The sequence below is a fragment of the Dendronephthya gigantea genome, unplaced genomic scaffold, assembly GCF_004324835.1.
Source record: "Dendronephthya gigantea isolate DGI-Jeju-01 unplaced genomic scaffold, DenGig_1.0 000002F, whole genome shotgun sequence".
Taxonomy (NCBI): Eukaryota; Metazoa; Cnidaria; class Anthozoa; order Malacalcyonacea; family Nephtheidae; genus Dendronephthya; species Dendronephthya gigantea.
Genome location: NW_021163012.1, coordinates 3,181,971 through 3,208,500, shown reverse-complemented (window position 1 = coordinate 3,208,500; position 26,530 = coordinate 3,181,971). Strand labels below are relative to the sequence as shown.

Below are 26,530 nucleotides of genomic sequence, written 5' to 3'. Positions count from 1 at the left end.
AAGTAAACTATAATAATGAGGTGCAATCCTATGCACAACTTGGGATTATAAATGTCACTTAAATATAGTAAAATGTTTTATTAAAATTATTTTCTAAATTTTTAGCTCCTGGAGGACCTGGTGGCCCTGGTGGACCTGGAGGTCCTGGTGGTCCTGGTGGACCTGGTGGTCCTGGTGGGGCTGGAGGTCCTGGTGGACAGAATGGACCAGGAGGACCAGGTGGTCCTAGTGGACCTGGCCTACCCGGAGGCCCTGGTGGGCCTGGAGGTTTAGGTGGACCTGGAGGACCAGGTGGTCCAAATGGCCCTACAAAACCTGGAGGGCCTGGTGAACCAGGTGGTCCATTAGGGCCAGGAGGTCCAGGTGGACAAGGTGGACCTGGAGGACCAGGTGGTCCAGGAGGACCTGGATCAAAAGAAGGACCAGGGGGACCAGGTCAGCCTGGTGGCCCTGGTGGCCCTGGGGGGCCAAAGGGTCCAGGTGGACCACAAGGACCAGGCGGGCCAGGTGGGCCTACTGGACCACTGTCGCCTGGTGGACCTGGTGGCCCTAATGGCCCAGGTGGTCCAGGTGGACCTGGTGGACCAGGTGGGCCCTCAGTTCCTTCTGTTCCTGGGCAGCCTGGTAAACCAGGAGGGGCTGGTGGTCCAGGTGGACCTGGTGGTCCTGGTGGTCCTGGCGGCCCTGGGGGACCAGGTGGTCCAAGCACTCCTGGTGGCCCTGGTAAGCCAGGAGGACCAGGAGGTCCTGGTGGTATAGGTGGACCTGGTGGACCAGGGGGACCTGGAGGGCCTGGTGGCCCCAGTGGTCCTGGTGGAGCAAAGATACCTGAAAAGCCAGCAATTCCCAGTGGTCCGACAATTCCACCTGGAAAACCAGGTGGTCCTGGTACGCCAGGTGGTCCTGGTGGTCCTGAAGGTCCTGGTGGACCAGGGAAGCCAGGAGGACCTGGTGGCCCAAATGGGCCAGGAGGACCTGGTGGTCCAGGTGGGCCTAATGGGCCAGGTGGACCAAATGGTCCAGGTGGTCCTGGGGGGCCATCGGTACCCAGTGGCCCAGGACAACCTGGAGGAATAGGTGGACCTGGCGGGCCTTCAGGACCTGGTGGACCTGGTGGGCCTGGTGGGCCTGGGGGTCAAGGAGGTCCTGGTGGGCCTGGAGGAGCCACACCACCTGGCGGTCCAGGAGAACCAGGAGGACCAACTGGACCTGGAGGGCCGAAAGGTCCTGGTGGCCCTGGAGGACCAGGTGGGCCAGGTGGGCCAGGTGGACCATTAAGTCCTGGAGGACCTGGTGGACCAAATGGTCCTGGTGGTCCAGGTGGGCCTGGAGGCCCTGGTGGTCCAGCAGTTCCTGCTGGGCATGGAGAACCTGGTTCTCCAGAAGGACCCGGTGGACCTGGGGGACCTGGAGGTCCTGGTGGTCCTGGTGGACCTGGTGGTCCAGGTGGTTCTACGCCACCTGGTAAGCCAGGAACACCTGGTTCCCCAGAAGGACCGGGTGGTCCTGGTGGCCCTGGAGGTCCTGGTGGCATTGAGGGACCAGGAGGGCCAGGTGGCCCTGGTGGTCCTGGTGGGCAAGGTGGACCAGGGGGACCTGGTGGGGCTGGTGGACCGGGAAGCCCTGGAGGACCAGGCGGACCAAATGGACCTGGTGGTCCAAATGGGCCTGCAGTACCCAGCACTCCTGGTTCTCCTGGAAAACCAGGAGGACCTGGTGGACCAGGTGGTAATGGAGGGCCAGGAGGACCAGGAGGGCCCGGTGGTCCTGGAGGTCCTGCAGTACCTAGTGGACCTGGTCAACCTGGATCACCTGGTGGACCCGGTGGACCAAATGGTCCAGGTGGACCAAAAGGTCCTGGTGGACCAAAGGGTCCACAGGGACCAGGATCTCCAAATGGACCAGGTGGACCTGGTGGCCCAGGTGGACCTAATGGACCTGGTGGACCAAATGGTCCAACACCGCCTGGGGGCCCAGGGCAACCTGGTGGTCCTGGTGGTCCTGGAGGACCTGGCGGACCTGGAGGTCCTGGTGGACCTGGTGGACCCGGGGGACCAGGTGGTCCTGGAAAGCCTGGAGGACCTGGTAAACCTGGAGGTAAGAAGATATACTAAGGTTTCTACTTCTTTGAGATATACTTTTTAGTAATTGTTACCTAACTATAATCGCAATTTTTTTTAATATTAATGTAAGGAATATTTTTGAGTAATGTAACAACAAAGGGTTGTGCAGAATTTTGAAATATTTAGATACTCATAAACTGCACACTGCGACTGTATAAACTATTTAGTAAAGTATTTTTAATTCTATTTCACAGGAACTGGCGGTCCTGGGGGACCATTAGGCCCTGGTGGCCCTGGTGGACCTGGTGGTCCTGGTGGACCAGGTGGTCCTGGTGGTCCTGGAGGATTAAGTGGACCAGGTGGACCAAGTGGACCTGGGGGACCTGGTAGTCCTGGAGGACCTGGTGGCCCAGGTGGGCCTGGAGGACCTAAAGGACCTGGTGGGCCGGGTGGGCCAACACCACCTGGTGGACCAGGTGAACCTGGAGGAATACTTGGTCCTGGTGGACCAGGAGGACCTGGTGGCCCAGGTGGCCCGGGCGGGCCCGGTGGGCCTGGTGGTACAGTTATACCTAGTGGACCTGGACAACCAGGAAGTCCAAGTGGCCCAGGTGGTCCTAAAGGACCAGGTGGCCCCGGTGGACCAGGTGGTCCTGGTGGCCCTGAGGGGCCTCTTATGCCAGGAGGTCCAGGAGGGCCTAAAGGACCTGGTGGTCCTGGCGGACCTGGTGGGCCTGGTGGGCCTGCTGTTCCTGGAAACCCTGGTCAGCCAGGAAATCCTGGTGGTGCTGGTGGTCCAGGTGGGCCAGGAGGTCCTGGTGGGCCTGGAGGACCAGGAGGGCCTAAAGGACCTACTAGACCTGGTGGGCCTGGTGAGCCTGGTGGACCAGGAGGCCCTGGTGGTCCTGGCGGGTCAGGGGGACCTGGTGGTCCTGGCGGGCCTGGCGGTCCAGGTGGGCCTGGAGGACCTGCAATTCCTGGTGGTCCTGCTATACCTTCCCAACCTACTATCCCTAGTACTCCTGGTACCCCTGGCACTCCTAGTATACCTGGGATCCCTGGTACCCCTGGCACACCTGGCACACCTGGTACCCCTGGTACCCCTGGTATTCCTGGACAACCTGGAGGCCCAGGGCAACCTGGTACTCCTGGGGGTCCTGGTGGGCCAGGAGGACCTGGGCAGCCTGGTGGACCTGGTCAACCAGGTGGAATACTCGGTATGTACTGGATTTGTTAATGCAATTGTAAGATGTGCAACTAAAACTTGTGCAACTATCCTACTTTTTCTTAGTAAGGTTGCTGATTCACATGTTGTTTTTTTTGTTTTAGGACCTGGTGGTCCTGGTGGGCCTGGAGGTCCTGGTGGGCCTGGTGGAATCTGTGGTCCAGGTGGTCCTGGTGGACCTGGTGGACTCCCAGGAAAACCATGCTCAGGAGGAGAACCAGGTGGACCCTTAGGACCAGGTGGTCCTGGTGGACCTGGAGGTCCTGGTGGACCTGGTGGACCAGGTGGACCAAACGGGCCAACCCCTCCTGGAGGACCTGGTGAACCTGGTGGTCCAAATGGTCCTGGTGGGCCACAAGGACCTGGTGGTCCTGGAGGTCCAGGCGGGCCTGGCGGGCCTAATGGTCCATTGTCGCCAGGTGGCCCTGGTGGACCTGGTGGTCCTGGTGGACCAGGTGGCCCGGGAGGGCCAGATGGCCCAACACCACCTGGGGGACCTGGCGAACCTGGTGGGCCTGGTGGTGCTGGTGGACCAGGGGGTCCAGGCGGTCCTGGAGGACCTGGTGGTCCAGGAGGTCCAGGTGGACCGGGAACCCCTGGTCAGCCTGGTGTACCTGGTAAACCAGGTGTACCAGGAACTGAAACAGGTATGTCAAAACTCATTTGTGAAATATCTTGAGGTGAAATTTCTATTTTCTATGTTGGTGCCGTTATTGTTTTAACATAAAAAGATTGACAGGACTGTTTGAGTAACTTCTATCTGCTCAAAAAACCGTTTGTAACCATCAAACACCCACATATTTATTTGCACATATAAATATATTTATTTGCGTTATTTTCCCGTAGGTGGATTATTTGATATTGCGTTTATCATTGACGCATCTCGTTCTGTTGGCGGGGAAGCTAAATTCAAGTTGATAATTCAATTTGTAAAATACATCGTCGATAATTTCCCCGTCTCGCAAGCCGGGACGCGCTTTGCCGTGGTGTTATATGACGATCTCGATGGCTACCTTATTCTTGACTTCAAATCAACCATCACGAGCGCTTCAGTAATCCAAGCACTGGATAACATTCGATACCCGATTCCACAGAAGTCAAAGCCACCCGTTCTCACAGCGTTCAGTCACGCTCTGATTCTCGCCAACGAGATTCTCTTCAACGTCCAATACCGTGCTGGTGCCTCGAAATACTTGATAACTCTTACCACTGGAATGACTTTCCCAAGAGCGGGTAGGCCGAGTAAAGCCCTCAGAAGGGCTGGTGTGGACATATATTCTGTTGATCTGAGTGAAGCGGGAAGTGCTGACTTAGAAAAGATCGTTAGCCCTGTACCTTCGGCGCATATCATGAAGACAAGCTATGATAAACTGGTCGTCCTTGCCTCAAAAATGATTGTCAATCTTAAACGTAAGGAGAAATTGGACTTTTTGTATTAGATATGCCTAAATGGAAACGCCAATTTAGTTCACAGCTTTACATCTAATTTATACACGAGATTTTTATCCGAAAAGGAAGAAATAAATTAAACGCCACAGCTTGAACGAGATCTTCGATTCAATGAAACTGTGTAGTTTTAGTTTTAATGTATCTTTCCAGCTTTTATTCTTGCTAAAGTTACGTAGAAAGTACGTTTACCATAAGTAATCAAACCAGCAGAAATTTACGCACAAAAACGAACTGGAAGCCGGATACAAACCAATGTTGTTCATCTTTAGCTCTGCGAGATTTGTGCTAATCGAATTTAAACGCCTTTACCATGAGTTCTTACGATGTTTTTATTTTACTTCTAGACAATCCGAAAGGTCCATCGATTTCAAATTTCAAACCACGGCCTGCTTATCTTCCGTATCGTCCTCCGGGTCTTCTTCCAGCTCCAGGCCAACTAACACCAAGTCACCATAGACCTGCAAGTATGTGACAGCGTTTACTCTTGAGCACTCATTTATTTGTTAGTCGTTTTCACTATGAAAGCATCCCGTTCTTCCCTTTTCACATTGGGAAGAACAAATTTATGTTTACGTGAAGAATTGTCTCCAATGCAAATATTTTGAATTCAAATTTTCCTCTAAAGTTTCTGGATCAAAAGTATCCGGGTACAGCTCAAATTCGATGTCATTCACTGTTTCAGTCATGCGACAAGCAGGAATCTTTCGTTCTATACACACTTCAGTAATTACATAGAATACCTCATCAGCATATACCACACACTATGCCATATCACATATATCACCCTATACCATGCCTCATCAGCATATACCACACACTATACCATACCACATATATCACCTTATACCATGCCTCATCAGCATATACCACACACTATACCATACCACATATATCACCCTATACCATGCCTCATCAGCATATACCACACACTATACTATACCACATATATCACCCTATACCATGACTCATCAGCATATACCACTATACCACACCACATATATCACCCTATACCATGCCTTATCAGCATATACCACACACTATACCATACCACATATATCACACTATACCATGCCTCATTCCATATTAACCATACCAAACTTAAAAATTCCGCTCCGTGCGCAAAATTCCGTCTAGTGGAAAACAGCCCTGATGCTGCTATTGTTCAGTATAATATTTTGTAGCTACTATAGTAATCGCTTATGCTTTCTATGTCAGGTATTCATGGGGTACACATGGACATCTGGTATTCAATCAAAGGTAGAAATCTAATCAATCTGGAACAAGATAAAAGGTATCCGAGCCAACCAGACGTGACTAAGATTATAGAAGATCTGGCATCGCCATTGAATATGGGAGACAATTATGGGCTGAGACTCAGAGCGTACTTTGTGGTAAGTATACTAATGTTCAGAGCTCCCTGGATAGTATTCGAGTTCGTATCGATAGGGTTAGTATACTTCATAGTACATAGAATTGGCATCGATAGGGCTAGTATACAATTTATAGAATAAGTGTTTCCTTACTGGAAAAGAGATGATCCTTAAGGCTAGTTTCCACTCAGGAAAATTTTCCTCTGGATCGGACAGGACAGGAAAGTTTCCTTTGTATAAACGCCGCCTGGGAACTCACCGACAAAGGAAATTTTCCTGTCCGTTCCGATCCAAAGGAGATTTCTCCTGAGTGGAAACTAGCCTTTACTAGAACTCTAAGAAGAACAGTTTGAAATTGTTAGAACTATTTTATCCAGTATAAATGACGGTAGTCTGGCTTAGGTGTCCTCCTGTAGCAACACCAAAACATAATATTCAACAAAAATTTTTGTACGCATGAGATTTTGCAGAGTTATTCAAATTTCGCCCGTACTAATTTGATCGGTTGATACTGTGTTCAATTTGCGTTTTGGTACGAATGAAGTTGACGTTGATGAAATTTGGAATTCCTAAATAGATGGGAGCAATTCCATCCGCAAACCAAACCTCTAATTGGGGCTTGAGAAATTATTCACGGTGAACCTATTGAAGAGCTATTGAGGTCTGATAATGTTTATAGGGCTGTAGAACAAGGTCAGTGTGAAGCATGTGGACTTCAGCTTTAAAAATTCATTCTTTTTTCTAGGCGCCAGAGACAGGAACGTATGTTTTTTACTTGTCGGGTGACGATGAATGCGCCTTGTACTTAAGTACGAATGACAAACCAGACAACAAAAAGAGAATTATTCTTCTTCCTGGGGGAAAACACACTATGAAAGATCAGTGGGATAAGTATGTTTTTGTGCAATCTGTTTTACGTTCTTGGTTTAGTGTGGATGGGGTGGTTGTTTGAAAGGCGTTCTAATTTCAAAATGGAAAACGGAATGATCTCTTTATTGGACAGCTGAGCTGAAATATTTTGGTGTAAATAGTTTGTTTTCGATGGAAGGATATTTCTAATGCCTAAGATGTAGGTTCTGTCACTCACAAGATGTATGAGAGCTAGTATTTTAAACTTTATCTTATACACCGATTAAGCTAAACGCCTTTCGAACAAACGAATTTCCGTGCGCATAGATTAATGAACAGAAAGGCAAATGTATCCAGAAAGCTTTTCAGTGATAGATCTTATGTAGTTTGAAGTATAGGTGAAGGTTTTCTCATGAGGTAACATTGTACCAGCGAATTGAACACTTGTTCAACAAGAAATGGCAAATCTGATCGCTTTCGAGCTGATGAGAAAATATTCGTTCATAAATGGTTTTTCATGCGCATTTTAGGTACCCTGAACAGAAATCGGCTGACACCAGCCTAACCTTCGGTCAAATTTACTACATCGAGGTTCTGTTGAAGGAAAGTCATGGAAGCGATCACGTCAGCGTCGGCATAAAATTGCCCTCGACCAGTGAGGTGAAATTAATTGAGAAAAAATACCTTTTCACCGAGCGACCAATGATTGTCATACACCGCAAGCCTGTGTTGCCTCCAGTACAACCTGTTTCGCCAGTCAAACCAGTCTCACCAATTCCAGGTATGTGAAAGATTTCTACTCACTTCGAAAGCTAAAACCTAGTTTCCATTTTGTCGTAAAGTGAACAAGTGATATTCCAATCGGCCAGAACACACGCAGTAATATAACTAATATTCTATAACATTAAAACTAAAGACCCATTTACACAATGCGATTTGTTGTATATGATTCTTAGCCTGGCGTATGGGAACTAGTACACAAACATACAAATGTGACATTACAAATTCCGCCGTGAACAAAATGTGCAAGATTGTGGCATATAGGCACTCTTTTACATTCGTCAGAATGATAATCGAGTCAACTCATCGCGTAGTCTAGGCCTAAACATCCTTGGCATCTTCGACTGCGAAATGGTCGCTAGCGTGTGTTTGAAATTCTGTGGCAGTACCAGGTTAAAATGAATGGGGGGGGGGAGATTGTGGGTAAAAGAAAAGGTTTGGGGGGCGAGAACGTATTATAAGTGAAGCATACATCGCATAAAACTCAAAACTACTTTTCTAACATGAAAAGATCTGGGGAAAACTGAGGGGTAAACAGAAATATTGGGGAAGCCAACCCTCCTTAACCACTTCCCCGGGCGCTACCCGTGATTTGAATATCAATTATGCTACTAAAAATAATGACTATATGTTTTCTTTTTAGCTCCCTCGCCAACCGACCTTGAAATTCAAGGTACGTTCGGCCAAAGTGAATTGTGAATACATCAAAGTCCATTTTTTGCTGTAACTGACGCTCAATTTAGTTCATTTTAGCCAAAAAATGGTCGTCAGTGTCAGCAAAAGACTGTTTGAACAGAACATAGAATGCGGAAGAACCATATTGTCTTCTTACTATTATCTCCTGTCTATTTAGTAACCTGGACGAGCCTATCGAAGCCAATGAAGCAGATCGATACGGGCATAACAACCACCGTCTGGGCGACTGATGCGGTTCAAGACATTTACTATCTTAACGGCCGAACCTTTGAGAAGGTGGAAGGCAAACTGATTCATGTCTCGTCAGGGGCGGCTGGTGTTTGGGGCGTCAATGCGCAAAATAATATCTTCTACAGGGAAGGCTCAAATACTGGCTCCAAGGGCACAAGTGAGTTTCAAGTACTTGCGCCGGTTGTATCAAGCCCGTTTAGCTTAAACGGTGGATAAGCTCAAAATAGAAAGCAAGTCTATCGTTTTATTCAACAAGCAAACTAAATGTTTTTAACCGTAATACAAAGATACTGTTTACAATTACATATTCAGTGCATAATATTCAAGTTCACTCATTCAAGAGAGATGTAAGAGTGTTATTAAATTTTGACTTATCCACCGTTTAACCTAAACGGGCTTGATACAACCGGCCCCTGGACAGCCGGACTATATTGAAGCTTGGGCCTATCACGTTGTACTCGTAGTCACTGTTAAAGCTCCCTGTAACATTGCTACTGCTGCAGTTGTCGTTGGTATCGCTGTTGGTGTTACAATAGACGTATATCCTATCCGTACAAGTGTCAGTTCAAACTGTTTTTCCAGCATAAATCGTCTCTTAAAGATTCATTACTAATAATCTAGTGAGCTATCATTTAAAGTGTTGTTGAAGACGTTTGTATTATGTTTAGAGTAAAGAAATATGTAATATATCTTTCTTTCTCAGGTTGGAAACTCATCGGAGGTGCCTTGATACAGATTGATTCAGGTCCCAAGGGAGTGGTTTGTGGTGTCAACAAAGCAATGCACATCTATTGTAGAACAGGTATTACGGACGCACAGCTCTCTGGAACAAAGTGGGAAAAAATATCTGGGTCGCTGAGCTATATATCCTGTGGAGCATACGGTTATTGGGGTGTTACCCAAAGTGGCGAGATTTACTTCACTGCGCTTACGAGCGGTGCCAACACAAAATGGACGAAGATTGACGGCAGTCTCACGCAAATCGAAGCTGGTCCCGATGGTCAGGTTTGGGGTGTAAATTCAAACAAGGAACTGTACACGAGGATCGGCGTAACCCAGAACTCACCATCAGGGTTTAAATGGAAGAAGATTGGATCTAGGAGTTTCGTCTTTGTTACCGTTGGCCAAAATAAAGTTTATGCTCTTGACGTAGGGTATACCGTATATATCGGTTCTGTTGCTGTTCAAAATCCAGGTTCGTAATATTCATGTGTTTTTAGAGAATTTTGTACTTTTTAAGGAACGTCTAAATCGTCGATTAAGATTTAGTCATGCTATGCAAATTTTAAGTCATTATACTGATAATTTTCTTATAATGATACTTACTGAACACCAAAATAGATTTTGGAACACTAAAAAAAGGTTGGTTTTTGTATAAGATAACTCGTCGCAGTTCGTCGTAGTTCGTCGTAGTTCGTCGTAGTTCGTCGTAGTTCGTCGTTGTTGAAAACCGAATTTCAACAAATTACAACGAATTACGACGGGTTATGACATGTGTCATATGAAAACCAGCCTGTACCGTGACTAAATAGACCTTGCCGTGACTACTAAGCAACGACTACTAAGACCAGAATTCCTTGCAGGTATCACGGCTTGTTACGTCATTATGCTCTATTGTCTGCTGGCTACGCTAGTTAGTGATTGTCATGATTTTCATAAGTTATCTTTCTCATATTTCCACAGGTGTTGTTGGAGGGCCAGGTTCATTACCACCAAATATAGGTACGTTTTCAATGTTATTCAATAACAAGTTTGATCATCATCATTATCTTGATCAATCATCTCAATCATCATCAATCATCATCATCAATCATCAGCATCAATCATCTCAATCATCATCATCAATCATCATCATTTATCATCATCATTAAGTTATATTATGATAATAATGATATTCACTCACAATACTCACAATCATCATATTCACTTTGCACCTCCGTCATAATCTGATACATACATCTATAATATTGATATTTGCATTCTTAATCATGATCAGAAAGCATTCAAAATCATCATCATCGTATCGTATTCTTAATCACAATCATAAATCATTACATTATCACAATCATGTTCACATCCAACCTCGTTCCCACGGTTTCACTTTGGTATTCGTATCATAATCATATTTCTTCATCAAAATCATCAGTAGCAAGGATTTTTTTATATTTTTCCAGTGGGAGGACCGGGAAGCCTACCGCCTCAAAATATCATGATGACAATACGAGGTAACTAAGATTACGTGCACACGGTAACGTTTTCGAGCGTTTTCATTTCTATTCTCATGCCAAAACGGTTTCAAACACCGTCAATCTGCAATAGAAGTTGAATATAATTTACAGTACATACAGTACTGTCCAGCGGTCGACCGATAGAAGCCGCAGACGAACGCAAGGGAAAAAATACGATCGCGGTTGCCGTTCGCTTCTAAACGGAATGTTATGAACTGCTGAGAACGACAACACAATAATCAAATCGAAAACGTCTTAAGAAATGTCTGCCAGACCGAATTCGACCGAGGTTCAATATCGGGCTCACCGCGGTTAACCTAGGTCGAACCGCGTTTTTGTTAGGTTATGTATTGAGCATACCTTCCCTTGGAACGTGTGAACAAGGCTTCAAAGCGATAAACTAGATAAAAACGAAAACGATGCCAATGTGCACATAGCCAAAATGTTCCGGCCATTAAAGCCATCTGGTTTAGTTCCATAACGAGAAGCTGCCAATTTAGGACATTCAGATGCAGACAGCATCTCTATTCCGGTCGCCTCTCAAGGGTAATGGGAACAAATGGAGCAGGGCGCCCAGGCATAGAGGAGCCCTTACAGTGAAGAAGATAGATATGGTACAGTAGATACCAAAGGGGGAGGGAGACAACAGAAAGCAATGGGACCCAAAATTCATTTTACCCTAGTATGTAGATCACTTTTCAAATAACCTCACTCTTTATTTCGTAACAGTTTCTTGGAAATCTTTGAGTAAGCCGATGGTCCAAATCGACACTGGAATGACGCCATCAACTTGGGCAACAGACGCCAACTATGCTATTTACGAACTGAAGGGCGACGCTTTCGTGCCAGTGGAGGGTAAACTCAGCCACGTTTCATCTGGTGCCGCTGGTGTTTGGGGTGTGAATACAGCTTCAAACATCTTCTACAGGGACATAACGACTAACACATGGAAGCAAATTGCAGGAGGTAAGATGTATCCCTGTTTAAAATGTGCATCTAAAAATTTCGAAAAATTGTATCGAGCCACCTTAATACTTAAAATGGCTGTCAGTTTGAGATAACTTTCTGACGTGAAACATTGCATAGATGAGTAAGAAATGGTCATACAAATGCTGTTGTCTCGCAAGCTGCGCATTTTACCAAGCTCTTACCGACAGTGGTTTTTGTCACTTTTCACATGACATTTCTTCTTTCGTATTGTAGCTTTGAAACAGATCGACTCAGGACCCAAGGGAATTGTCTGCGGTGTCAACAGTATTGATAAAATATACTGTCGTAAGGGAATGACTGACGCTGCACTTGACGGCACAGACTGGATTGAAGTCGACGGATCCCTGAAGTACATCTCATGTGGCGAGTATGGACATTGGGGAGTAAACAAGAACAACCAGATCTTCTTCCGAGAAGGTATTTGACTGTTTATTCTCCTAAAACAACTGGTCAGGTGTTCCTCAATTGATTGGACAAACAAACACATTTCTCTCTGTTCATTGCCTAACTATGGAAAGTATATTCCAGGTGTAACCGTCGCCTTACCTCAAGGCACAGGCTGGAAATTAGTCGAAGGCAGTTTGGTTCAACTTGAAGCAGGACCTGATGGCAAGGTTTGGGGTGTCAACAGTAAGAACGAGTTGTATCGCAGATCTGGTGTAAGTGCGGCTGTTCCAATGGGTACATCTTGGATGAAAATTGGTGGAATGTCGTTGAAATTCGTCACAGTTGGCAAAGATCAGTTGTACAGTATTGATCTCGGTAATATGGTCTTCAGTGGAACATTGGAGAGAGTTGGAGCTGGTCAGAAACGTAAGTTGATTGTATTTTAACGAATCTGCTTAGTCATCATCACTATTAACTACAAAACGTTCGCTGCAGAGGTTTTCGCTGAATCTTTTAACATAATTTCTTTAATAGTTCCAATTTTGAAGCCACCAACTCTTATCGGAGGTCCTGGAAGTCTTCCGCCTCAGAACCTGATGATGACAATACAGGGTATGTAATATTTATGGTTTTCAAAATAATAAAGATTCGACTCGTTCCTGATTTGTCAATGGTTTTTGCAAACTCAAAATTCGGGGCATTCGGGTTTATAAACCCGCATGTTGTCATCTTAAAGCTCCAAACGACAGGACGTCGTTCTTCGAAGTTCGAAATATGCTTTTTTTTGACAATTTATTAAAGTGTTTGCTGGTAATGATTCTTAACAGTATCCTGGAGGCCTCTGAGGAAATCTATGATTCAAATTGACACTGGAATGACGCCATCAACTTGGGCAGTAGACGCCAGCAATTATATCTACGAACTGAAGGGCGATGTTTTCGTGAAGGTGGATGGTAAACTCAGCCACGTTTCATCTGGTGGTGCTGGTGTTTGGGGTGTGACCACAGCTTCACACATCTACTATAGAGACATGGCAACTAACAGTTGGAAGAAGATTGCAGGAGGTTTGAAAAATTATAGCTTCTCTACATCTTGAATTGCGATATCAAAAGTAAAGCTTGGTCTGGGTTTTAATTTTCAAAATTGATGAACTTTTTCTCAGTCTCTAATTCGAAAGATCAATTTAAAATTGAAACCACCAACAAAATTAGTTTATTTTAGATTTCCTCCCGTAGTTACTCCGGCGTCAGCGACGGAGTTGAAAATTCGCCTCGGTTTTGTTTTGTTTTTGTTTTTTTTTTTTTTATTTTTTTTTTATTATTTTTCGTCGTCGCAAGTCTGTAATGGCGCGAAACATTCTAGTATTTAAAATGTGTATGTGATTGGATTTATCTATGTCCCAGTCTTGTCTCCCAAGAGTTGTGGTGCACAGCTTTGGCTAATTTTCCGATGCGCGATTCGATTTCGCTCGCATGATACGGCAATTCCTCCAAGAGGAACAAATAAACCGTTCTTTTCATGCTTTTCGATTAAGTTTAGACTGAATTGGGGTAAGAATATATTTAATACGTGTAGATTCTGGTCCTATTTTAGTAATATCGCTGCTATTTCGCCGTTTAACAAGATGATGTGGTCGTGTATGGGCGCTTTGACTCGTCGTAGTTTGCACAGGATTGAAGATTTAATATAACTATATAAGCGCGAATTCCAAAGGCAAAGTGTAAGACAAAGCGAATGTATTATGCGGTTTATTTACATTTTTGAACAATTGAACTTCTATACTTTTTAAAGTACGATGTGCTTCTGAATTTCGCGATGGAACATTTAGGTTCGCAAGGCGTCTAAATGCGAATATGAACTGCATTGTTTATGTTCAGAAGCTCTATATTGAAGACTGGCACGTGCGCCGGAGTTAACGCCAGAACAGGCGTCTTGTTATATTAAAAACGTAACCATTTACTCGATGCAGTACACAACATGGCAACTTTGCTTACACCAGGTTTGAAGCAGATCGACTCAGGACCCAAGGGAATTGTCTGCGGTGTCAACAGTATTGATAAAATATACTGTCGTAAGGGAATAACTGACGCTGCACTTGACGGCACAGACTGGATTGAAGTTGACGGATCCCTGAAGTACATCTCATGTGGCGAGTATGGACATTGGGGAGTAAACAAGAACAACCAGATCTTCTTCCGTGAAGGTATTTGACTGTTTATTCTCCTAAAACAACTGGCGTTTCTCAATTGATTGGACAAACAAACACATTTCCCTCTGTTCATTGCCTAACTATGGAAAGCATATTCCAGGTGTAACCGTCGCCTTACCTCAAGGCACAGGCTGGAAATTAGTCGACGGTAGTTTGGTTCAACTTGAAGCCGGACCTGACGGCAAAGTTTGGGGTGTCAACAGTAAGAACGAGTTGTATCGCAGATCTGGTGTAAGCGCGGCTGTTCCAATGGGTACATCTTGGATGAAAAATTGGTGGAATGTCGTTGAAATTCGTCACAGTTGGTAAAGATCAGTTGTACAGTATTGATCTCGGTAATATGGTCTTCGGCGGAACGCTGCAAAGAGTTGGACCTGGTCAGAAACTGCCACGTAAGATGCTCTGAATTGTGCCTTAACGAATCCACTTTATTGTCATGATCACCATCGTTATCATTGACTTCCATGTTATTTTGTATTGAAACTGGTACTTAATTTATCCTACAGTTCCAGTCGTAAAACCACCACCTCTTATTGGAGGACCGGGAAGTCTTCCACCTCCAAATCTGATGATGACAATACATGGTATGTAATGCATTATCCATAGTTACCTCCCACTCGCCTGTGAAAGAAGTACTTCAAGTTTTCCCACACACCAGACTTTATTGAGTTATTGTGTGGCACCGAACTTGACATGTAATATTACCCTTTTTAAAATCAAGATAGAAAGTAATGAGCTCGCTTCTCGTTGTAATCAGGTCCCTGGAGTAGAGTAAATCTATGACTCAAATTGACACTGGAATGACGCCATCAACTTGGGCAGTAGACGCCAACAATGATATCTACGAACTGAAGGGCGATGTTTTCGTGCAAGTGGCTGGTAAACTCAGCCACGTTTCATCTGGTGGTGCTGGTGTTTGGGGTGTGACCACAGCTTCACACATCTACTATAGAGACATGGCGACTACCAGTTGGAAGAAGATTGAAGGAGGTTTGAAAAATTATAGCTACTCTACATCTTGAATTGCGATATCAAAAGTAAGGCTTGGTCTGGGTTTAAATTTTCAAAAATGATGAACTTTTTCTCAGTCTCTGATTAGAAAGATCAATTTGAAATTGAAACCATCAACAAAACTAGTTTATTTTAGATTTCCTCTCGTAGTTACATTAAAAACGTAACCATTTACTCGATGCAGTACACATCATGGCAACTTTGCTTACACTAGGTTTGAAGCAGATCGATTCAGGACCCAAGGGAATTGTTTGCGGCGTCAGCAGTATTGATGAAATTTACTGTCGTACGGGAATAACTGACGCTGCACTTGACGGCACAGGCTGGAATAAAGTTGACGGATCCCTGAAGTACATCTCATGTGGCGAGTATGGACATTGGGGAGTAAACAAGAACAACCAGATCTTCTTCCGTGAAGGTATTTGACTGTTTATTCTCCTAAAACAACTGGTGTTCCTCAATTGATTGGACAAACAAACACATTTCTCTCCCTCTGTTCATTGCCTAATTATGGAAAGTATATTCCAGGTGTAACCGTCGCCTTACCTCAAGGCACAGGCTGGAAATTAGTCGAAGGTAGTTTGGTTCAACTTGAAGCAGGACCTGACGGCAAAGTTTGGGGTGTCAACAGTAAGAACGAGTTGTATCGCAGATCTGGAGTAAGCGCGGCTGTTCCAATGGGTACATCTTGGATGAAAATTGGTGGAATGTCGTTGAAATTCGTCACAGTTGGCAAAGATCAGTTGTACAGTATTGATCTCGGTAATATGGTCTTCGGCGGAACGCTGCAAAGAGTTGGACCTGTTCAGAAACTGCCACGTAAGATGCTCTGAATTGTGTCTTAACAAATCCACTTTATTGTCATGATCACCATCGTTATCATTGACTTCCATGTTATTTTGTATTGAAGCTGGTACTTAATTTATCCTACAGTTCCAGTCGTAAAACCACCACCTCTTATTGGAGGACCTGGAAGTCTTCCACCTCAAAATCTGATGATGAAAATACATGGTATGTAGTGCATTATCCATAGTTACCTCCCACTCGCCTGTGAAAGAAGTACTTCAAGTTTCCCCACACGCCAGACTTTATTGAGTTATTGTGTGGCACCGATACTTGACATGTAATGTTACCCTTTTTAAAATCAAGATAGAAAGTAATGAATTCCCTTCTCGTTACAGTATCCTGGAGGTCCCTGAGTAAATCTATGATTCAAATTGACACTGGGATGACGCCATCAACTTGGGCAGTAGACGCCAACAATGATATCTACGAACTGAAGGGCGATGTTTTCGTGCAAGTGCCTGGTGAACCTGGTAAACTCAGCCACGTTTCATCTGGTGGTGCTGGTGTTTGGGGTGTGAATGCAGCTTCACACATCTACTATAGAGATATGGCGACTAACAGTTGGAAGAGGATTCAAGGAGGTTTGAAAAATTATAGCTATTCTACATCTTGAATTGCGATATCAAAAGTAAGGCTTGGTTATGGTTTTAATTTTAAAAATTGATTTTTCTCAAACTTTTTCTCAGCCTCTAATTAGAAAGATCAATTTAAAATTGAAACCATCAAAAAAATTAGTTTATTTTAGGATTCCTTCCGTAGTTACATTAAAAACGTAACCATTTACTCGATACAGTACACATCATGGCAACTTTGCTTACACTAGGTTTGAAGCAGATCGATTCAGGGCCCAAGGGAATTGTCTGCGGCGTCAACAGTATTGATGAAATTTATTGTCGTACGGGAATAACTGACGCTGCACTTGACGGGACAGGCTGGATTAAAGTTGACGGATCCCTGAAGTACATCTCATGTGGCGAGTATGGACATTGGGGAGTAAAGAAGAACAACCAGATCTTCTTCCGTGAAGGTATTTGACTGTTTATTCTCCTAAAACAACTGGTGTTCCTGAATTGATTGGACAAACAAACGCATTTCTCTCCCCTGTTCATTGCCTAACTATGCAAAGTATATTCCAGGTGTAACCGTCGCCTTACCTCAAGGCACAGGCTGGAAAGCAGTCGAAGGTAGTTTGGTTCAACTTGAAGCAGGACCTGACGGCAAGGTTTGGGGTGTCAACAGTAAGAACGAGTTGTATCGCAGATCTGGAGTAAGCGCGGCTGTTCCAATGGGTACATCTTGGATGAAAATTGGTGGAATGTCGTTGAAATTCGTCACAGTTGGCAAAGATCAGTTGTACAGTATTGATCTCGGTAATATGGTCTTCAGCGGAACGTTGAAAAGAATTGGAGCTGGTCAATCACCAACTCTCATTGGAGGACCCGGAGTTCTTCCACCCCAGAAAGTGTTTAAGCCACCAACTCTTATTCCCCCACCAAAAATGATGATGTCAATACATGGTAAACGTTCACATTTCTTCTATTGGAACTTTATTTGCTTTCACCTTTGTGGAGAAAAACACTTTTTGTTTTAACTACAATTTATCAATCTGGTGGTTTTATTTCTTACTGTCTTCAACCACGATATATATCCGACCTATTTTGGACGTACATTCAGACTGATAGAACTGTCTGAAATATACAAAATTGTTCCATTCTTCCCTTACAGGAACAAAACTTCGGGTGGAAGTTTATTTTTTAATGTTTTCTAATATTTGAATTTTCCTTCTTTCAATAGTATCCTGGAGGCCTCTGAGGAACCCCATGGTTCAAATCGACACTGGAATGACGCCATCAACTTGGGCAACCAACGCCAACAATGATATCTTCGAACTGAAGGGCGATGTTTTCGTGCAAGTGACTGATGAACCTGGTAAACTCAGCCACGTCTCATCTGGTGGTGCTGGTGTTTGGGGTGTGAATGCAGCTTCAAACATCTACTATAGAGACATGGCGAATACGAAATGGAAGAAGATTGAAGGAGGTTTGAAAAATCATAGCTTTTTTATATCTTCAACTACGTTTTTTATATCCTCAATTACAAATGAAAACTATAGATTTTTTAGTTCTCAGAAAGGAAAAACGTTCACTTGGCCTCTAATTAGATAGACCAATTTACTAATTTAAAATTAAAACCACCCACAAAAATGGTTCATTTTAGCTACATGGCTAACTTTTCACATCACGTTTTATATGCCAATTTTACATATTCCAGGTTTGAAGCAGATCGATTCGGGACCCAAGGGAATTGTCTGTGGCGTCAGCAGTATTGATGAAATATACTGTCGTACGGGAATAACTGACGCTGCACTTGACGGGACAGGCTGGATTAAAGTTGACGGATCCCTGAAGTACATCTCATGTGGCGAGTATGGACATTGGGGAGTAAACAAGAACAACCAGATCTTCTTCCGTGAAGGTATTTGACTGTTTATTCTCTTAAAACAACTGGTCAGGTGTTCCTCAATTGATTGGACAAACAAACGCATCTCTCCCCGTCTGTTCATTGCCTAACTATGGAAAATATATTCCAGGTGTAACCGTCGCCTTACCTCAAGGCACAGGCTGGAAAGCAGTCGAAGGTAGTTTGGTTCAACTTGAAGCAGGACCTGACGGCAAGGTTTGGGGTGTCAACAGTAAGAACGAGTTGTATCGCAGATCTGGAGTAAGCGCAGCTGTTCCAATGGGTACATCTTGGATGAAAGTTGGTGGACTACCTTTGAAGTTTATTACAGTTGGTAGAGATCAGTTGTATGGAGTTGATCTTAGTAGTACAGTGTTCAGTGGAACATTGAAAAGAATTGTACCTGGTCAGACACCGCCGAGTAAGAGCTTTTGTTTAATTTTCTACTGCGTTTTTACCATTGCTTTGTTAGGAGTTGAATTGGTTAGGAATTGTTTGGAGTGGTATTGTGTAAAATGATATCGTATCGCAAGATCTGTATCTGGTGGTATGAGAGTTCCAGAATTAATTTTATAAATTCTGCTTTTTAGTTGTCGGTGGACCAGGGTCTCTTCCTCCAACTCAGACACTGCCAGGTAGGAATTTATTTCAAGAAAGAGATTTCTCCTTTATAAGAAAATTTTTTCCGTAAACACGAGGAAATAAACTGTTCTCGCAACTTGTCATCAACAAATGTATTGCTGTGCTGACTTTGCTTCAAACTACCACCGTATCATTTATAACCACCATGTTCACCCTCACGTTTTCCAAATCTCAATTACAGCTCACATTAGATCAATCATGGTTTAACCAACTAATCCCATCACTAAACATAATCGATAGTAAAATCACAATATCGATAGTATCTAATATAATCATCTTCACTGTTTCACTTGTCATCTTTTTAGTTGTCGGTGGACCAGAATCTCTTTCTCTTGTCATCACTTGTCATCTTTATCATTTAGGTGCATCAAACGCCATGCAAATCTTCTATCTTTACCTTCTTTAGCTCCTAAAATGTGGAATCTAATTCCGCTCGATCCGAAGATAGAGAAAATCGTTCAGATAGATTCGGGTATAACCAATGCAGTTTGGGCCATCAACATTCGTAATGCTGTGTACATGCTGAAAGACCTTAGTAAATGGATCTACGTCCCTACCAACCAGAAGTACGTCACGGCTGGGGAGTCTGGGGTTTGGGCAATCGGCAACAAAGACGAAATACAACTTCGCGTTGGCGTTACCGACGCGTTGCCTGACGGGAAACAATGGTACACCATCACTGGCAAACTCAGGCAGATCGACTCTGGACCATTAGGCGTACTCTGTGGAATAAATAAACAACAAGTTATTTATTGCCGTGGTGGAGTCACACTGCTTGATCCCAAGGGAACCGGGTGGACTATTGTTCCATTCGAGAAGAAGCCTAAGCATATGTCTTGTGGAGAGTTTGGATGTTGGGTCGTGACCACGAGCAATAAGGTCAGTCACCTTCTGAAAACCTTTCGCGCGTATTCCAAAAGCTCACTCACATTCATTTGGTGGGACACATGCATAGAAATTGTGTTCATGTTGATTAATGAGGGAGTTTGTGCTTTCCCAATCAATGACAAAATATGTTCAACATTTAAAATCAAACTCTTATTCGAATATGGGAATACCGTCATTGAATTGTCACGAGATGTTTAAGATATCGCATTCAGTGAGTTTGAATGTGAGTGAATCCTTAGAATACAGCCGTTACTAGTTGAAGATGGGCAGGTATTAAAGAAGAAACGGAACTAGTCGAGGATGGGCATGTATTAAAGAAGTTAGCTATTATAGCATGGCGCTCATGGAATTCTTGGTTTCACCCAGAATGCTATCAAACAATTTGATTGTTTTTGTCTGTTACCATCTCTCCAGGTTTACTTCAGACAAGGGCAAACTCAGTCAGTACCCACAGGAACGACATGGATGCTTGTCGAAGGCCAACTAACCCAACTTGACGCTGGACCAGGTGGACAGGTGTGGGGTGTAACGCCTACTGGTGGAATAAAAAGCAGGGCGGGTGTGAGCGCAGCTAATCCAACTGGAACCACATGGAACGACGAGAAACCATCTGGATACTCGCACGTCTCCGTTGGTAAACTTGGTGTCTTCGCTGTCACCGTCGCCGGCGGTGTCGAACATTGTAAGTAAAACTCGCCAACCGCTTTTTTCACAAGTATAGTGGATTCGTATCATCTTCAACATCATTTGTATTAGAAGATCATGGCTACCTCGAAATCATTTGTTTCTGGAGTTGCGATTTCTATCAGTTTTTCTGATTGCGTTTTTTCATTCCCAAAGATGGATAAATCACCAACGGTGCTTCCTGGTCTTCATGCATATGATCTCTCGCACTGATTTTCAATTGCAACCTAATCTGTGACTTTTAATCACCATTTCATTGGTATTAAGACGAGCCTCTTTTTAGTTCAGTCGAAGAATGTATTTGGGTGCAAAATTGATGCAAAATTTAATATGGTTTACAATCGATTTATTCTGAAATTCCCCTCTGATTTTGGATATCCAAAAATCGACTTAAGGCAATGGTACATATAGTTTTACTGTTTTACCTTTAGTGCCTATATCGTCGGGCGTTGCAACAGGTAAGATCATCATTTGATTTATCATCGATAATATCGATCATTATTATGATACCTAAGATCCACACTGAATCACTTTAGCAGTTAAGATTGGGGTTAAACCATTCAATGTGTCCCTCTGTTACTTGTAGTTGTAAAGCCTAGTCAGCCTCTTCCAGTTCTTGGCGGACCAGGATCACTGCCACCTCAGACTAAACCAGGCAAGCTATTCTGAATAACTTTGAATAGTTGTAATGGTTTTAAAACACTATTGGCTCTTCAATGTCAGAATGTATATTCTATATGAACTGGATGTTTACTAAATTTTCTTATTTTATTTAGCGCTTGTTGGTGGACCAGGATCATTACCACCTCAGACTAAACCAGGTAAGCCATTCTGAATAACTTTGAATAGTTTTAATGGTTTTGAAACATTATTGGCTCTTGAATTTCAGAATGTATACTCTATATGAACTGGATTTTTACTAAATTTTCTTATTTTATTTAGCGCTTGTTGGTGGACCAGGATCACTTCCGCCTCAGACTAAACCAGGCAAGCCATTCTGAATAACTTTGAATAGTTTTAATGGTTTTGAAACATTATTGGCTCTTGAATTTCAGAATGTATACTCTATATGAACTGGATTTTTACTAAATTTTCTTATTTTATTTAGCGCTTGTTGGTGGACCAGGATCACTTCCGCCTCAGACTAAACCAGGCAAGCCATTCTGAATAACTTTGAGTAGTTGAATGGTTTTAAAACATTATTGGCTCTTAAATGTCAGAATGTATCCTCTATATGAACTGGATTTTTACTAAATTTTCTTATTTTATTTAGCTGTTGTTGGCGGACCAGGATCATTACCACCTCAGACTAAACCAGGCAAGCCATTAGGAAAAATATTTTTTATGTTTTTACAGCATCATCAGATCTTCAGAGTTTTTACTAACTTGCTGAACTTTTCTCTTTTTTGTAGCTATGGTTGGCGGTCCAGGGTCACTACCGCCCCAGAAAAAGCCAGGTATTAACGAATTTACGGTTTGCTTTTGATCAGGACTTAAAACGCCTGACTTTGATACGTAGATTTTCTCTTGAGAGTCTCTTTTATTAAATCTATTGTTCACTTTTCACAGTGGAAGACGAGATGATGGACGATACCTCTACGATGGGCGATACCTCTACGATGGGCGATACCTCTACGATGGGCGATAACGGCATGTCTGAAGAGCAACAGGAAACAGATGAAATGAACCAGCAAAGAGATCAGACGATGGCAAACATGAAACATCCCACAAAAGGTACGAAATTCTTGCAACGAAAAGAGTTTTTGTGTAATTTCTTGCTCAAACAGAGAAAATATTTAAGGTGAAACATTCAAAAGCAAGGCCGAAGCTCTCGTTTAATAAACAAAAACCTGGTAGTTGCGAGCTGACTGACTTCTGAACTCAATTAAAAACAGGTTTTGAAAGTCTAAGGACTACCAAACCGTTTTTAAAATTATAACAACAAAGGATTTTACTGTTGGTAATGTGGTAATGTTATCATAGTTAACGAACTGGATCTGTGTTAACTTTTTCAGTGAAAACATGCAGTGACAGTTACACTAAATGCCGTATCTATGCCTCTCATGGAATGTGCGATGATCCTGACAGCAGAACGTCCATGATTGAAATTTGTCCAAAATCTTGCAAGGCCTGTTAACGGTGAGTTTTACACAATTCGGTTGGCCTAGACGCGTCAGTAATTAAGGGATAGGGTAGACATACTCCCTCCCCACACCTACTCGTGGGTAAGGACCCAACCTTTCCATCTTTGTGGCGCTGTCAATATTATATTAAATTAACTCTAGCTTCTACCCCAAATAGATAATGTTTGCAACCGTTTTAGCTTGGAAACATTAGCTTGCCGTGTGCACAAGCCTTCGGGGGCCGGTTGTATAAAACTGCAAAAGCATAGTTAAATCTAAGTTAACTTAGAAATACAACTCTTATCGGCCAATTCTGTCCTTAACTACAGTTACAAGTTAACTATTCTTTTATACAACTGGCCCCTGACTTTTATTTATATTTTGCGGATATATTTTGTTGGATATTATTTGCATCAAATTTTTAAAAAAACCTTATCTGTAGCTACATTTTTTTCCATACTATTGCATATTATTGATACAATAAAGTAATAATATACAATCATTTTATTCTTTTCTGTAGATTTATTAATTCAATCATCGTTAAGAATGCTGATAAATTTTAATAATTAATTTAATATGTTAAATATTCAACTAATATTATATATAAGTATATCCGTAAATTACTAAGTTTGTTGTACAAATAATTAAATAGCAAATTATTTTTGTTGAAATTAAATGTAAAATATTATTTAGACCTAGATTTTGTGTGTAAATATATACCATAAATTTGTGTATTGTCGGAGCTCGTTGTTTGAAGCCCGTTTAGCATAAACTGGCAGGTGTAGTGATAGTTTTTCCATTTATTAAACAGCCAAGATGAAATATTTCAATCCGAGAAGAGTATTAAATATCTGCGTCGCAATATTTAACGATTTAAAGTCCATTCTCCCAAAACGTGAAAAATAAATATTTTGACATGATGCACGTTTATGCTAAACGACCTTCATATACAACCACTCGTATAAAAACAATTTACGAAATATATGTTTTAAAAATTAAACTTTGTGTGAGAATTTGATTCAGCATCACATTTATTAAAATTAACAAATTAATATAGTTAAAAGATTAAAACTCGCGAAATCACATATTACTATATTAAACAGACATGCGCAGTGATCAAAGTAGCAAAGTATTGAAATCAAAAATACTTGACGGAGACTTTCTAGAACCAGGGCCGTAACTAGAACGATAATTGGGGGGGGGGGTGTGTTTATTCATATATTCAGTTCTGCCCGACAAGTTTCTTTTGTAAGTGCAATAGCTTACAATAGAAATCCGTCGGGCAAAACTGAATATATGAATAAACACCCCCCCAATTATCGTTCTAGTTACGGCCCTGTCTAGAACTATAGGATATTTATGTTTGCAAACACGGAAGCAATTGAACATATACCTGACGTTTGAAAACAAAAACTGAATTTGAATATTTTATTATATGAAGATATATAAGGAATTGTTTCCGAGGTTGTTGATGGTATAAATCGAAATGTCAAAGGTAAAAACTCAAAGTTTGTTCTATTGAAATTTTGTTTCTCGAAAAATCTAGTCGAATCAAAGTGCGGTAGATGATATGAAACCATATTTGAAAATGTCAATTGGCATAATTTTATCTTCATTTAAAATTTTATATGTAAACGCGGCTATTTCAAATTAAAAGTGCCTATATCATGGTTGCGGATTTTGAATATATAAAAAGTTGAAGGTATTTTAAAAAATTTTACAATACATTTTGTTTTTGAAAAATTTTGTCTTGAAGGATTTATTAGCCTTTATGTCAAATATTTTGATATGGATAACCACGCTGTTTTAATGGTCAAATGCATGTCCTATGTAAAGTTGCAAGCATGTTTCATGCTCATATACAAACATTAAGCAATATAACCATGCTTTGGTTTATATGATGTGATTATGTCAAATATTTTCAGTGGCGTAGCCAGCCTGACGATTTAGTCATGCTATGCAAATTTTATGCAATTATCATTATTCATTTCTTTAGAAATTCATTGTTTTCACAGTCGATGAACACCAAAACATTAGCATAGCATGACTAAATTGTCGGGCTGGCTACGCCACTGAATATTTTGACATGGATAACAGCTGTTTTAATGGTCAAATGCTTGCCCTATGTAAAGTTTCCAGCATGTTTGGCGCTCATATACAAACATTAAACAATATAACCATGCTTTGGTTATGATGTCAAATATTTTGATATGCATAACCACGCTGTTTTAATGGTCAAATGCTTGTCCTATGTAAAGTTGCAAGAACGTTTCGTGCTCATATACAGACATTAAATCATATCATATAATCATGCTTTGGTTATGATGTCAAATATTTTGATTTGGCTAACCACGCTGGTTGAATGGTCTAATTTTGGTCCTACGTATATAACCTTAAACACCAAGCGCTGATGCAATAGTAGCTAATCCTTTTATGCTAATTATAGAAATTTGCAGAAATGCGTCGTGCATGTGGCTTGCTATCTTTAATTATCTACGTTTTTATGTGTGCACGTGGTTATTCGTGCACTTTGTGCACTATTACATTAAATCAAGAATCAAGAATGTTCATTATCCACACCGTATTGGAAAACGATTATCCTAAAATTTTAATTTGTGACCTGTGAATTGTGAAATCAGACTTGCTTTCATTGACCATAAACAATCGCACCGTAACCATTAGCTTCACCTGGGCCACATATAACTAGCTTATGGATACGTATACTTCTTTGCTCAAAGAATTCCATACATATGATAATATAGCCTCAACAGAAATGGTTGATATTAGGTAAAAGCTACGAATATAATGCAAAGTTATGTGCGTTTTAGAAAAGAGCATAAATCGTCATCATAATGAAAATAAACTCATTGACATCATTGATTTATATACAATCCCTCAAAAAAAGGTTCAGTAATGAAATATAATATTGTAGTAATTCTCCACAAGTTCTACTGGTCTGGTGGTGAGGCAGTGCTCTCCCGCTTTTCAAACTGGGGGTTCGAATCCTACAATAACCGTTCTTCATTATGAACTTCGTGAAAAGGTGTAAAGTAAATTAAATAACCATCGCTGTTCAGCCCAGCATCTTAATTGTAGTCTAGTGGCGAAGACAATCGTCTCCAAGTGGTAATTAGATGGTTCCAATCAAAGTGTAGTTGTTTTTTGGCGAAAAGGATAAAGTAAATTAAAGAACCATAGCTGATCAGCACAAGTTTTCGTAGTCTAGTGGTGAATACAACGGTCTCCCACGTGGTAAATCGATGATTCGAATCCTACCATAACCGTTTTTCATTTTGTCCTTGGCGAAAAAGATAAAGTAAATTAAATAACCTTCGCCGTTCAGCACAAGATCTTGTTGTCTAGAGAAGAAGGCCATCGTCTCCAAAGTGGTAATTCGAT

The 26,530-nt window shown here is 42.2% G+C and overlaps 1 protein-coding gene across 1 annotated transcript in view; it reads left to right on the top strand.

The window, feature by feature from the left end:
* The window catches only part of LOC114533419 (mucin-19-like), a 51,393-nt gene extending 27,282 nt beyond the window's left edge, over window positions 1-24,111 (top strand). Inside the window, exons 16-56 of the mRNA XM_028554934.1 lie at window positions 106-2,097; window positions 2,318-3,280; window positions 3,393-3,935; window positions 4,135-4,698; window positions 5,082-5,201; window positions 5,953-6,128; window positions 6,853-6,998; window positions 7,487-7,737; window positions 8,380-8,409; window positions 8,590-8,820; window positions 9,367-9,858; window positions 10,347-10,385; window positions 10,838-10,888; window positions 11,621-11,857; window positions 12,095-12,298; window positions 12,410-12,694; window positions 12,803-12,880; window positions 13,096-13,114; window positions 15,250-15,467; window positions 15,703-15,906; window positions 16,017-16,307; window positions 16,422-16,499; window positions 16,670-16,915; window positions 17,158-17,361; window positions 17,471-17,851; window positions 18,129-18,374; window positions 18,606-18,809; window positions 18,925-19,215; window positions 19,385-19,429; window positions 19,843-20,315; window positions 20,739-21,006; window positions 21,440-21,466; window positions 21,595-21,663; window positions 21,785-21,829; window positions 21,951-21,995; window positions 22,117-22,161; window positions 22,282-22,326; window positions 22,421-22,465; window positions 22,578-22,742; window positions 23,024-23,147; window positions 23,652-24,111. Of these exons, the coding sequence (XP_028410735.1) occupies window positions 106-2,097; window positions 2,318-3,280; window positions 3,393-3,935; window positions 4,135-4,698; window positions 5,082-5,201; window positions 5,953-6,128; window positions 6,853-6,998; window positions 7,487-7,737; window positions 8,380-8,409; window positions 8,590-8,820; window positions 9,367-9,858; window positions 10,347-10,385; window positions 10,838-10,888; window positions 11,621-11,857; window positions 12,095-12,298; window positions 12,410-12,694; window positions 12,803-12,880; window positions 13,096-13,114; window positions 15,250-15,467; window positions 15,703-15,906; window positions 16,017-16,307; window positions 16,422-16,499; window positions 16,670-16,915; window positions 17,158-17,361; window positions 17,471-17,851; window positions 18,129-18,374; window positions 18,606-18,809; window positions 18,925-19,215; window positions 19,385-19,429; window positions 19,843-20,315; window positions 20,739-21,006; window positions 21,440-21,466; window positions 21,595-21,663; window positions 21,785-21,829; window positions 21,951-21,995; window positions 22,117-22,161; window positions 22,282-22,326; window positions 22,421-22,465; window positions 22,578-22,742; window positions 23,024-23,145 (10,178 nt within the window). The 3' untranslated portion in view covers window positions 23,146-23,147; window positions 23,652-24,111. The remainder of the gene's footprint in view (window positions 1-105; window positions 2,098-2,317; window positions 3,281-3,392; window positions 3,936-4,134; window positions 4,699-5,081; window positions 5,202-5,952; window positions 6,129-6,852; window positions 6,999-7,486; window positions 7,738-8,379; window positions 8,410-8,589; window positions 8,821-9,366; window positions 9,859-10,346; window positions 10,386-10,837; window positions 10,889-11,620; window positions 11,858-12,094; window positions 12,299-12,409; window positions 12,695-12,802; window positions 12,881-13,095; window positions 13,115-15,249; window positions 15,468-15,702; window positions 15,907-16,016; window positions 16,308-16,421; window positions 16,500-16,669; window positions 16,916-17,157; window positions 17,362-17,470; window positions 17,852-18,128; window positions 18,375-18,605; window positions 18,810-18,924; window positions 19,216-19,384; window positions 19,430-19,842; window positions 20,316-20,738; window positions 21,007-21,439; window positions 21,467-21,594; window positions 21,664-21,784; window positions 21,830-21,950; window positions 21,996-22,116; window positions 22,162-22,281; window positions 22,327-22,420; window positions 22,466-22,577; window positions 22,743-23,023; window positions 23,148-23,651) is intronic.
* Window positions 24,112-26,530: the final 2,419 nt, after the last annotated feature.